At 35.0% G+C, this 13,004-nt stretch overlaps 1 protein-coding gene across 1 annotated transcript in view; it reads left to right on the top strand.

The window, feature by feature from the left end:
* Nucleotides 1-484: 484 nt before the first annotated feature.
* The window catches only part of HELRODRAFT_191273 (hypothetical protein), a gene marked incomplete at its 5' end in the record, with an annotated part of 13,588 nt that continues 1,068 nt past the window's right edge, over nucleotides 485-13,004 (top strand). Inside the window, 31 exons of the mRNA XM_009016843.1 lie at nucleotides 485-544; nucleotides 885-947; nucleotides 1,187-1,231; nucleotides 1,416-1,520; nucleotides 1,804-1,999; nucleotides 2,190-2,489; nucleotides 2,580-2,758; nucleotides 3,012-3,096; nucleotides 3,532-3,647; nucleotides 3,940-4,027; nucleotides 4,201-4,290; nucleotides 4,614-4,721; nucleotides 5,021-5,209; nucleotides 5,363-5,470; nucleotides 6,049-6,207; nucleotides 6,367-6,537; nucleotides 6,711-6,854; nucleotides 6,936-7,070; nucleotides 7,722-7,897; nucleotides 8,161-8,224; nucleotides 8,416-8,595; nucleotides 8,933-9,112; nucleotides 9,514-9,636; nucleotides 9,900-10,007; nucleotides 10,181-10,315; nucleotides 10,586-10,702; nucleotides 10,952-11,107; nucleotides 11,349-11,465; nucleotides 11,627-11,818; nucleotides 12,074-12,360; nucleotides 12,484-13,004. Coding sequence (XP_009015091.1) covers nucleotides 485-544; nucleotides 885-947; nucleotides 1,187-1,231; nucleotides 1,416-1,520; nucleotides 1,804-1,999; nucleotides 2,190-2,489; nucleotides 2,580-2,758; nucleotides 3,012-3,096; nucleotides 3,532-3,647; nucleotides 3,940-4,027; nucleotides 4,201-4,290; nucleotides 4,614-4,721; nucleotides 5,021-5,209; nucleotides 5,363-5,470; nucleotides 6,049-6,207; nucleotides 6,367-6,537; nucleotides 6,711-6,854; nucleotides 6,936-7,070; nucleotides 7,722-7,897; nucleotides 8,161-8,224; nucleotides 8,416-8,595; nucleotides 8,933-9,112; nucleotides 9,514-9,636; nucleotides 9,900-10,007; nucleotides 10,181-10,315; nucleotides 10,586-10,702; nucleotides 10,952-11,107; nucleotides 11,349-11,465; nucleotides 11,627-11,818; nucleotides 12,074-12,360; nucleotides 12,484-12,744 — 4,437 coding nt within the window. The 3' untranslated portion in view covers nucleotides 12,745-13,004. The remainder of the gene's footprint in view (nucleotides 545-884; nucleotides 948-1,186; nucleotides 1,232-1,415; nucleotides 1,521-1,803; nucleotides 2,000-2,189; nucleotides 2,490-2,579; nucleotides 2,759-3,011; nucleotides 3,097-3,531; nucleotides 3,648-3,939; nucleotides 4,028-4,200; nucleotides 4,291-4,613; nucleotides 4,722-5,020; nucleotides 5,210-5,362; nucleotides 5,471-6,048; nucleotides 6,208-6,366; nucleotides 6,538-6,710; nucleotides 6,855-6,935; nucleotides 7,071-7,721; nucleotides 7,898-8,160; nucleotides 8,225-8,415; nucleotides 8,596-8,932; nucleotides 9,113-9,513; nucleotides 9,637-9,899; nucleotides 10,008-10,180; nucleotides 10,316-10,585; nucleotides 10,703-10,951; nucleotides 11,108-11,348; nucleotides 11,466-11,626; nucleotides 11,819-12,073; nucleotides 12,361-12,483) is intronic.

The raw sequence follows: 13,004 nt of genomic DNA, 5'->3' as shown, positions 1-13,004 counted from the left end.
ATTTGCAAGTTTCTATTAATTTTGTATTCAATTTTTAAAGAATCTTTAAATATTTTTTAGGTTGTAGTTAGTGAAGAATTATTTATTTAAATGTACTAGATGTTATGTATTGAAACTAAGGTTAGAAATTTTCGTTAGTTGTTCATTGCAACTGAATAGGGTAAAATTACTATACCATATTCTACTATGTAGTATAACTAGAGATAGTACATAAATAGTAACAAGTGTGGGCACTTAATTTTGAAAAATATCAATATAAGACCGTTTATAATTATATATATATATATACGTTAAACCGATACTATTCATAAAAATGTTATTATTAGTAGAATAAATAATATTATTATAAATAATATTAATAATTATAGAAAAGTATTGCTATAAAACCCGTAGTTGTAACAGTAGTTTTGGCAGCAGTAGTAGAAGTAGTAAAAGTAATAATGATTGTTAGATTTTGCTTAAATAACGGAACTGATATGGGGTGATGAATTCTCATAGGGTGATCCTGGAGAGAAAGGAGAACCTGGCTATATGGGCGCTAAGGGTCAGCCGGTTAGAAAAAACTTTTTAAAATTTCAATCTCATACATTTCCTCATTAATAATTTTGTTTTGTTTAAATGTTTTTTTTATTTATTATATAGTAAATAGCTGAATAAATTGTTTCCATAATATTATTAATAAAAAATAATTTAATTAAATGGTGGAATAACTATGGTGATCCTGTAGAAAAAGGAGAACCTGAATAAGAATAGGACGGATTTCTTTATTTAAATCACGCTCATACATTAATTGTAACATTTAGTAATCTTTGTACCTGCTTATGATCTTTAAAAACTTTCAGACGAAATAAATTGTAAAAAATAATAATATTTTAAAATTGTAGGGTGACAAGGGCGATACAGGTCCGAGGGGTGCCAAAGGCTACGTTGGGCCTGACGGAGGACCGGTGAAATTTAAATTTATTTCCAGTTTTTTTTGTCATTTTATTGTTAATTTGGAATTTAAAAAAATGATTTTTTCAGAAATTTAAAATTTTTCCATTTTTTTTCATAATTTTTAATGTCATTTTATTGTTAATAAATTGGAATTTAAAAAAAAAATATGATTTTTTTTAGTTGTTTAAAATATTCCAAAACTTTTTTACATATGTATGAATTAAATTATTACCAAATATAAATATCTCAGGGTAAAAACGGATACGACGGCTTACCAGGAGCAGCTGGACCTAAAGTGAATATTTCGATACATTTTTTCTGTCTCGTTTTTATAAGCATTGTATGGAGACATCCGCCGAACTTTAAAGATTGTTTGCATTTCACTAACAATCATTCCCTCATAAATAAGCACTTTTTGCATTTAAAATTTTAAAAAATCAAATAAAAATTATGACAATGAAAAATGTTTCTTAAACTAGGGTAACCAAGGGCCGAAAGGAATGATGGGTGATACTGGACCAAGAGGTATGAAAGGACCCAAAGGTAGAATTGGTCCTGACGGTTTCATTGGCAGACCGGGAGGCGTGAGTTTTCATTTTATTTCATTAAATGACTTTAAAAGTTATTCCCTAATCAACGCGCTGGCATTGTACTAATGAAGATTATAGCAAATATCGACTAACTGTACGTGTAGTTCTACACGTGTAGTTTAATTCATAATTTAATTATTTCTAATTCATGATTTAATTGTTTTTTTATTCATAATTCATTTATTTTTAAATCATAATTTATTTATTTTTATTTCATAATTTAGTTATTTATATTGCACAATTTATTTTTAGCTGTATAATTGTTTTAAACTTTCAGAGTGGTGTAGGCAGGTGTATAGATGGCAAACAAGGTGAAAAAGGAGACAACGGATTTTCTGGTCTCACTGGCGATACAGGTTTTGAGGGATTTCCTGGTAGTCCAGGTTTTAACGGAAGGCCTGGAAATCAAGGACCACCAGGCCTGCCGGGTGATTCCAGTGGGCCGGGTTCCAAAGGAGATATAGGAAATCCAGGTTTCTAGTTTAAGTTACTAATGTTTGTTTGACGATAATTGTTCATTTTTTTGAATTGTGTAAATATTAACAACGTCTATAATATCTTTATGTTATTCCATTTTTTATATTGATTTGATTTGTCTATTCTATGTAATATGTATAAACAAAAATTTTGAGGTCTTTAACAACATCAACACAAAAAATATAGGTCGCTCCGGCTCACCTGGTAGGTCGGGTCTAATAGGCTATCCTGGTCCTAAAGGTCAACCGGGTGAAAAAGGAAATCCAGGGTTATCTGTTCCAGGGCAGCCAGGTGCTGATGGACTGCCAGGGAGACCTGGACAATATGGACCAAAAGGTAGAATAGGTGTTCAGGGCATTCGAGGACAACCAGGAGAAACAGCCGACGGCTGGATAGGTCCACGCGGGCTGAAAGGTCCAAAAGGATTAAGGGGTCCAAAAGGTTATTCCGGTGACGTTGGAGTTCCCGGATTAAATGGACAAAAAGGTAGGTTTACAATTATGATATTTTGAGTTTTTAAAATGTGATTTATTTTTTGAATGATGATATTAAATTAATAGATTATTTAATTATCAGGTGAGCACGGACGTCCCTGTGCAACGTGCATTCCAGGACTACCCGGAAAAAAAGGTGAGCTCGGTCTAGAAGGTCCCCCAGGAGCAGCGGGACCCAGAGGTAAAATTGGAATAGTAGGAGATCCAGGATTGCCGGGAGAGTCAGGAAGGAATGGTGCAAAAGGTCCTGATGGTATTCAGGTATATATTCAAGTTATGAAATATTTTTTTCAATTATACGTATAAACAGCTGCTAATAACATTCTGCATTTAAATTGTTTTAAGTTAAACAAACATTAAAAAGGGTATTATGTTTTTTTCAAAATTTAAGAAAAAAATTAATTAAATTAACGATTTTGCTTTAAGATACACAATTGCAGAAATCACCTACGCATTTGATAAGTTGATTAAATGTGTTTTGTCTTATAATATCAATGAAAAAATTATTTTGCAGGGTAAACCTGGAATAGATGGAGAGCCTGGATTGAAGGGCGAACATGGAGATGATGCCGATCAGATCGCAGTGAAAGGAGAGCCAGGTAAATATTAATATTTAAAATATTTTCAAAATAAATCTATTTTATTTAATTGCAACAAAACATGAAACCAGAGTCTCATAATCAAATAAGTAATTCATTATAGTAAAATATATTTAAGCAGTAATCAAATCACTAATCGTCAAATATATATTTGAGTTAAATAATAGGCGTAACTTTAAGACCGATACAACCGAATTAATATCGGTCCGACCTAAATTAATCAACCTTAATTAAACAATTCAGTTGTACGTAATAGTGAATTGTTTAATAATAACAGTTAACGTTTCGCAAAGATCTTATTTACAATTCATTTATTGAAATATGCATCAACAAATCATTTGCTTCAAGTTTTTTCGCATTTATTTAAATACATACATTCTCAAGAATACGTAACAGAAAAATACTTGAATACAAAAATTAATGTCTTATATAAAGGTGCTAAAGGTTTTAAGGGACGCGTAGGCTTTCCTGGCAAAGACGGGGCTCCAGGTAAACTTGGTCTAATGGGAATACCCGGAAATCCTGGAGTTCCTGGTCCGCCGGGACAAAAAGTGTGTTTAATTTTTTTTCTTTCATCATCTATAGCCTATTTATTTTTCTTCATTATCAAAAAGATTATTTTCATTTTGATTTTTTCAAGTGCGTTCATTGTGTTAATATTAATTTGGCGGCCTGATAAGTGATGGTTAGATGTCAGGTATTGCTCGTTCAGTGAAGGATTTTCGCCTATCGCATGCAATGTGTGTGATGCGTTGGCACACTTGTGCCGCGTGTTTGTTCTTGATACACCTAAATATTTTAAAGAGAGAATTGCAAAAATTTAAAATGAAATAAATGGAACAGGGAGATATTGGGATGAAAGGCAATCCCGGAAGGCCAGGAAACGACGGACTGCCCGGTTCGCCGGGACAACAGGGCGACAAAGGGATGGGTTTGTAGTTTGTTTGTGACAAACTTTTATTTCCTGATGAATTGTTCCATACTTCTAAATTCGTTTGATAATTGTTAACGGCTAAGATTACGACAAAATTTGCGATTACGCATTATTTTCTACTACTATAATATTGAGAACTAAAATTACAAAAAAATATTAATTTAACACAGGTCAAGTCGGTAGGAAAGGTGAGAAAGGGGCACCTGGATACCCCGGAAGAAAGGGAAATATAGGAGACCGAGGCTCAGTGGGAGAACCAGGTCTGTTCATTAATTCATTTATTCGTTCATTCGTTCGTTCGTTCGTTCGTTTGTTCGTTCGTTCATTCGTTCGTTTGTTCGTTCGTTCATTCGTTCGTTCATATATATATATATATATATATATATATATATATATATATATATATATATATATATATATATATATAATACATCTATTCATTCGCCCTGCTCAATCGTTTAGTCATGTATTATTTTCTTGAAGCATTTTTTGCAATTGTATATACTAAAGTTATTTCTATTTCGCGACTGAGTGCAACTGATACAACGATTGCAAAATGGTTACGATAATTTCCATTCAACAGGACAGGTCGCCTTGATAGAACCAAGAGGATTGCCTGGCGACCCCGGAGATTACGGTTACATTGGAGGACCTGGAATGCCCGGTGTCACTGGAGATAAAGGAGACCGAGGTTCATTTGGGATTTTATGTCGGCGTATAAAAATCTATCGGAGTCAATATTGTTTTTGTGTAAATTCTGCTTGGAATTTTGTTCCATTCAAATTATATTAGCGCCACAGAAAAATTATACTCGCAAGTAAAGAAAACTTTTAAAGTAAACCTACACATACAGATTTTTAGAACTAATATATCTACAGACTGCAGCTATCACAAAAAATTTTAAAAAATCTAAGCGAATGAGTAAAAATAATAACAAAAAATATACTTAAATGAAAAAATATACAAGCAATTTGTATCCCAACTTATAAGGAGTAAACGGAATGCCCGGTCCAACTGGCCCTGCTGGTTTTCCAGGTCTTCCTGGAAGAAAGGGTGAGATAGGGCTTCCTGGAGCTAGAGGCGATTATGGAGTGCGAGGTTCGCCAGGACCCGTGGGTGATCCAGGTTTTCAGGGAGAGAAAGGAGGTAAGGGTGTACCTGGCGACAAAGGAGAAGCGGGTGAGTTTAAAATTACAAGCTGTCAAGTTACGTTTTAAACCTTTTTCACCGTTTCAATCATAATTTTTGTTATCACTTCCTTTTAGGTATTCAAAATCATATTGATAGAAAATCGTCACAACTGTTTTATTGAAAGAATATTACAATTATTAGGTGATCCCGGCCCTACGCGTGTTGTCACACCTGACGAATGCAAAGGTAGTCCGGGTCTTCCGGGCCCGCCAGGTGCCCTGGGAGTCAGAGGCGCTGAGGGACCTAAAGGTTTGGGGGTCCATCTCTATTAACTTGTTTTTACTAAACGTTTTTTTGTTTTTTGTTTCAGTTACAATTTAAAAAGAAAATTATTTTTAGATTATTTAAATTGTGATTTTATTTTAATGTACACGCGCGCGCGCACATACACACCTCACACACACACATACACACACACATGCACACACACATGCACGTTCTTCCATTAAGTTCACTCAGGTTATATTCCTTTGTTATACCACCAATCGTTTCAATCTTTTTTGATAAAATGAATCTTGCCAACGTAATCTATTTCTTTACAATGCAATGCAATCATATAGTGCAATCTCGTTAAGCATCAACTGAATAAACCAGACATTATTCTCTACTGTTCCTTTCATAATCTACATCATGTTTTTGAATGCTGTGGAAGATTCTGCTTCTGACAGTATTTGATTTTTGGTACAGAAAAAAATAAAATCTTATATCTATTTATTTATTTATAGATTAGAGCATTATTTATTTTTATATTTTATTTATCCCTGGATTCATTCATAAATGTATATTTATTTGGGCGACACTACGTAAAACAATACTAAATCACCAAGGCATGAAGGGCGAACCTGGTATAAAAGGAGACCTAGGCCCAGTGGGTGATCCCGGATTTGTCGGATCTCCTGGATTACCTGGAGAAAAAGGAGATAGCTCTATGGTCTATGCCGGAGTTAAAGGTTTACTTGGCGTTCCGGGTAGACCCGGATTAGTCGGTTAGTTAAAGTTAATTTTTTTTATAGTTGTTACATCACATTTATTCAATCATTCACGCTTTTAACTATTTTGTTCGATATGAAATAAAGTTACATCTAATTTTTGTTTATTAATTTGCATAATTATAACACCTCTAACGTAGCATTTATATCGAAAAGGACCGGTCGGATTGAAGGGATTTCTAGGTGATCCAGGCCAGCAAGGTCAGCCAGGCTTGCCCGGAGCTTTTGGACCTGTTGGACAACCCGGATTTCCAGGAATGAAAGGTGATGAGGGCTTCCCTGGTAAATCAGGACTGCCTGGTCCCAACGGATTATCTGGAGAGAAAGGTTTTTTGCCTTTTTTTTTCATTTTGACGCTTTATTTGATGACCTGACCTGACCATACCTTAAATGTCACGAAAAAAAAAATAACAATTACAACGCTCCTTTTCTTCAAATTGTCTAAATCATTACTTGACAACGAATAAATAATATACATTGGATAATATATAAATACACAGGTAACAAAGGACCTCGAGGTTTGACCGGAGTTTCTGGCTTTCCGGGCGAGAAAGGAAACCCTGGAGTGCCTGGTGATAACGCTGCATTAGGTGCAAAAGGAAGAACTGGATCACCCGGACCACCTGGGACGCGTGGACTTCCAGGTTCGCTTTGAGTTTTTTAAAAATTGCGTAACATCAGTTAATTAATGGTGTTACATGAAACAAGTTGTTGCATTTGTACAGGGATGAAGGGCAACCCTGGTCTTAATGGCCTACCAGGACAGAAAGGTGAGCAGGGACCATCGTCTCCTCCTGGTCCCAAGGGCGATCCAGGACTTCCCGGACCCAGTGGTCCACAAGGAATTAAAGGATCACCCGGTTGGTTTCTCTCCATTAAATTCTATATTTTTATGTGTTTTTATTGTTATAAATATAATTATTAATAATTATATTTTGTATACTTGTATACTTTTATATTAATTTTTTTTAATTATAGTTTCTGTTATATATATATATATATATATACATATACACACACACACACACACACACACACACACACACACACACACACACATATATATATATATATATATATATATATATATATATATATGTTGGTAATAGACTATAATTTTTACAATATTCTATAAATTCTACCAAATGTTTGGCGTTAATATGTGTTTGTAATTCGTTTTATCGATTTTTCTCACCAAAGTTTTTTGGAGAACGTATAGTTTATTAAAATTCAATATAAACTTATTTCTTTTACTTATTTAAATGTTTTTTTTGTATTTTAATAAATTAAACGTTCTCCAAAAAACTTTAGTGAGAAAAATCGAAAAAACGAACTACAAACATATTAACGCCAAATATTCGGTAGAATTTATAGAATGTTGTAAAATATATATATTTATATATGCACTTTTTAGTTAATTGTATAATTGTAGTTAATTGTTAATTGTATGCACTTTTTCTTAATTGTATTTTTAAGTCTATTAATAAGCAAGTTTTGTTGCATAATTGCAGGAAGGCTAGGAGGCAAAGGTCAACCCGGTAAACCAGGAACACCAGGATTCGCCCAGCCAGGCCTTCAAGGTCTACCAGGTGATCCTGGTTTTCCAGGAATCTCGGGGTTGAAGGGATTTGATGGATTGAGTGGAGACGATGGTTTACCCGGAATGAACGGTCGGAAAGGAGAGAAGGTTTGCTAAATTTTTTTTGTTTTCTTGTGTGTGTGAATGTGTGTGAGTGTGTGTGTGAGTGTGTGTAGGTGTGTGTAGGTGTGTTTGATTCTATACATTAGTTTAATTTAACGATATTTTTGCATTACCATTGCACATTTTAATTAATTTTAATTGAAATTTAATTACAATTGAAACAATTGAAATCAAAATTGAAATACTGAAACACTTTAAATAATTAAATTTGTTTAAAAAAATCCACTACTTGCCAATATATTCACTAGGGTAACAAGGGATTTCCAGGACAAAATGGAATGCCCGGAAATAACGGAACAAACGGGATTCCAGGTGTGGGAATCATCATTCGCATAATCAAATTTCATTAATAATTAAGTTTCATTATTGATAATATAAATTATAGCAATAAATATTTTACAATTTTCATATAAGTTTAATTTATTAGTCCGGTTAATTTGTTATTAATTATTAAAACCAGGTTGAAATATTCTCTCACCAAATTAATAACTTTGAACCACCAGGGGACAAAGGCATTAAAGGCATACAGGGTTTACCCGGACAGGTAGGTCCACAAGGGGATGCCAGGGATACAATTATTCCTGGTTTACGAGGCGATCCAGGAGACATGGGACCTAAAGGATATCCCGGTCCAAAAGGAGCTAAAGGTCAAGCTGGAATCCCCGGACTTCCTGGACAAATAGGTTGAATATTTGCAATTGTGATTTTATTTATAACTTTAATTCCACCAACTATCATGCTTGAAAATTTTTTCCGCCTAAATTACTAGGCTTCGATATTTTTTGAAAATAATTTTATGCGCTGTCTTAACCACGTTATAATAAGGTTAAAATAAAAAGATGTGTAATGTGAAAATAATTAATTAGGCGAGTGACTTTTTAGTTTAAATAATATTCATGTCAGTTATCAAGATAGATGGATCTACAGAAGACGATTAAACAAAAATCAGATGACCAACTCAACGATATAATAAACTGCCTCATTATAATTATATTCCAATAAACCATAAATTCTCTCCAGGAAATCCTGGATATCCTGGTATTTCGGGCAAGCCAGGAACCACTGGCGCGAAAGGAGACTCTGGACCTCCTGGAATGCTAGGCATTCCTGGACCGCCCGGCATCAGAGGAGCACCCGGAGAGAATGGTTTTCCTGGGCCTAAGGGACTTGATGGCGAACCTGGAGCCGTTGGACCAGCTGGTATTATTATTATTATTATCAAAAAAATTAGAATCTGACCTAGGCAGTAACTGTTACAACATGCAAGATAATAATATAAAATGATAACGGAAAATAAATGACTTAGTAAGAATGAATAATCATAATAAGCAAGGAAAATAAATAAATGATTTAAAAAACGAATTAATAGATTAATTAACAAATTAATATGGTTCTGTTTGCTTGTTTTTTTGTATATTTTTAATTAATTTTTTCGATTAATTTAAATAAAATAAGTAAAATGTGTATAATCTTTAAAAAACAACATACGGTTACAACTTTGCTTGCAAGAATTTTCAACTAAGGAAATATTAACTGAACATTATTTCTTTAAATTCCCTTATATATGAAAAATTGAATTAAAATTTTCCATTTTATTCCAGGTAAATCAGGAAATCCAGGTGCTAAAGGTCCGGCGGGCTTGCCAGGATACGGACCTCCTGGCGATGAGGGCATTCCAGGCAGAAATGGAGTAGACGGTCTCAGAGGACCCAAAGGAGATGAAGGTTTGGAAAAAAATGATGATAGTAATGATGATGAGAAGGAAGATGATGACGATGAGAAGGAAGATGATGACGATGAGAAGGAAGATGATGACGATGAGAAGGAAGATGATGACGATGAGAAGGAAGATGATGACGATGAGAAAGAGGATGGCGATGATAATGATGATGATGAGAAAAATAATGATGATGATGAGAAAAATAATGATGATGAAGATGATCACGATGATTTTTATGGTGAAAAAAATAATTTTAAAAATTTGAAGGGCCTCCCGGTCTGGACGGTATGAGAGGAGCGAAGGGATATCCTGGACAGCCAGGTCAGCTGGGCGAGAAAGGAAATAAAGGAATCGATGGACCACAAGGAGCCAAAGGTCAAATTATTTTTTTTTAAACAATTTGAAAAAGGAACACAACAATCAATTTTAATTTGAAAACAAAATCCATCACTTATTGATCCATTTATTTATACAATCATTTATTCACTTTTATTTAGCTGTTAAGTTTTTATATTCAAAAACAAAAAAATTTAATTTCCGTAATTAAGGAGCGATTGGTAAACCTGGAGTTCAGGGAGTCCCAGGCTTTCCGGGCAAAGTTGGACCCCCTGGAGATGTGGGAGACAATGGACCTCCTGGATACAACGGGATTACCGGAACAACTGGATTACCTGGAAAGCAAGGTTAGTCGCTGCTGTGATTTAATTGGTGTTTTGCCTAATTTTTTTTAATTGGTGTTTTGCCTAATTTTTTTTAATTGGTGTTTTGCCTAATTTTTTTGCCCTGCTTCTCGTTTTCACTTCTCTAAATATTGTTTGAAATTTGGACAGAATGGGCTAATATAATTTTACTTAATTTTTACGTAGTAATGGTTGTATGCTATAGTAAAATATTTAACTATATTTTTATCATCGTTAATAATAGTAATAATAATAATAATAATAATAATATAGGACCTCCTGGACCAGCCGGAAATCTCGGTGTAACGGGAAGAACAGGAATGGATGGCTTGCCGGGCGTGAAAGGGAATGTGGGACCAGTGGGACCTCTCGGACCACCCGGAATTCCAGGTTAGAGTTAGGATCTGTAGATAGCGTCACAGGTATTTCGTCACTATTATAATTATCGTTGACGTTATTATCATCCTCATTCCATGATGATCATAGTCGTCGTCAATTGTTAACATAAGACCAATTTGTATCACATAAATGTATGCAAATTAATCCCCGTTCTAAACAACAATCGCACTTATTAATTAATCAAAATCATTTTCAGATTAAACCAATATTTCAACTTCAAATGTATAATTTCTAAAAAAGGTATCAAAGGTTACCCAGGGCCTGGTGGAGATCCAGGTAGATCCATATCAGTGATGCCAGGTCTCCTAATCAAGGGGGACAAAGGTGCTCCCGGAACTCCCGGCCCCCCTGGGCCAAACGGTAAACCCGGACTTAATGGTGATCCTGGATTTCCGGGTTATTAGTTTTTCATTTTTATTTTTCAATTTCTGGATATTTTGGATTAAATTGTTTAACGTTTGTGTGTTTCTAACTTAGAGCAGCGACGTTATTTTTTTAATAAAACTAAAAAACAGCATTTTTAATTTCAAAAGGTTTCGTTGAATTTTTACATACATGAATTAAGCATTAATTTTAAAATAACTAACATAGGTTGGTTAATTACGAAATAACAATGACGTGTATAAATTGCAAACAGGACCATCCGGTCTGCCAGGAGATGAGGGACAGGTGGGATTGCCAGGATTACCCGGATCCAATGGACTACCCGGAGTGACGGGTCCTCAGGGTCCCAGAGGATATCAAGGACCAAGAGGTTTCATGTGATTATTTTCCACCTATAAATATTTTAATTATAATTAAATTAGTTATGCATATTAAAGAAATTTATAAATATTGCATAAAAATTCGATAATACAATAATGAAAGTAAAATAACAAATACACCAAATCATTTAACGAGCTAATAACCTTTCAGGGCCCAACGGCAGACCAGGTAATCCTGGATTTCCCGGAAATCCAGGAGCGGTTCTATCGACGGGATTAACTATTGTAAGACACAGTCAGACCATGGAAAGCCCTCACTGTCCCTCTCAAGGTAGAGTCCTCTGGACTGGATACAGTTTGTTGCAGTTCAGGAATAATGAAAAATCTCTTAACCAGGATTTAGGTTAGCTTACTTACTCTGCTACGTTTCGGGTTTCTCTGCAGTGATTTGTTGGTAGACAATGTTTTAATTCAAGTTTGATAATTTAATTCATTCAAACATTCATTAAGCCATTCATTCGCCATCTATCTATATATCACTCACTCACTCAATCGCTCATTCATTCATTCATTCAGTCGATCAATCATTTATTCATTCATTCATTTATTCATTGATTCACACTCACTTACTCACTCACTAACTCACTCACTTACTCAGGGGGCCCTGGCTCCTGCCTCCAAGTCTTCAGCACGGCACCATTCCTCTTCTGTGACTCTATGAAGACGTGCAACTACGCCTCTCGCAACGACAGATCCTTCTGGCTGTCGACCGCCGAGGCCCTGCCCATGATGCCCGTTACTGGCAGCGAGATTTCTAAATATCTCAGCAGGTGCGTGGTGTGTGAGGTGCCTTGGATCGCCATGGCCATCCACAGTCAGACAAGGAACGTTCCCGACTGCCCGCCCGGTTGGAGCAGTCTCTGGATCGGTTACAGCTTCTTCATGGTTAGAATTTATTCGTGATGCACATCAATCTACCCACATTTATTTAAAGTAGGTTTTTTAAAATTATTATTTAAAATTAATTTTAAATCTAAATTTAATTTTAAATAAAATTGCAATTGACAGCAAGCCGCGGGTCGTAGTGGTACCGGCCAGCAACTATCTAGTACGGGCTCCTGCCTCGAAGACTTCAGAACCACCCCCTTCATCGAATGCAGCACCGAACGCGGCAGCTGCCACTACTACCCTGACAAGGTCAGCTTCTGGCTCTCGGCATTTGAGCCCTACGAACAATTCGAAAAGCCGCAACACAATAAATACCAGGGCGGAAATCTTCGAGACTACGTCAGTCGGTGCCACGTCTGCGCTAAAGATACATTAAGATAAATTTTATTTTTTAAGTTAATTAATTGGTATATTAATAATTAATTGATAGATTGATCGATTGATTGATTGATTGGTTGGTTGGTTGGTTGGTTGATTTTGATTGATTGATTGGTTAATAACTAATTCATTAATAGTTCATTGATTGATTATTTTTAATTAATTGAGTGGAAAAATTATAAATAGTTGGTTGATGTTTGACTAGCTGGCTGGCTGGTTTATTACGTTGTGTGATTGAATCGTTTGTGGTGATTAATTTGAAT

Source organism: Helobdella robusta, assembly GCF_000326865.2.
Source record: "Helobdella robusta unplaced genomic scaffold HELROscaffold_19, whole genome shotgun sequence".
NCBI lineage: Eukaryota > Metazoa > Annelida > Clitellata > Rhynchobdellida > Glossiphoniidae > Helobdella > Helobdella robusta.
This window is presented reverse-complemented; position numbering and strand designations above follow the sequence as displayed.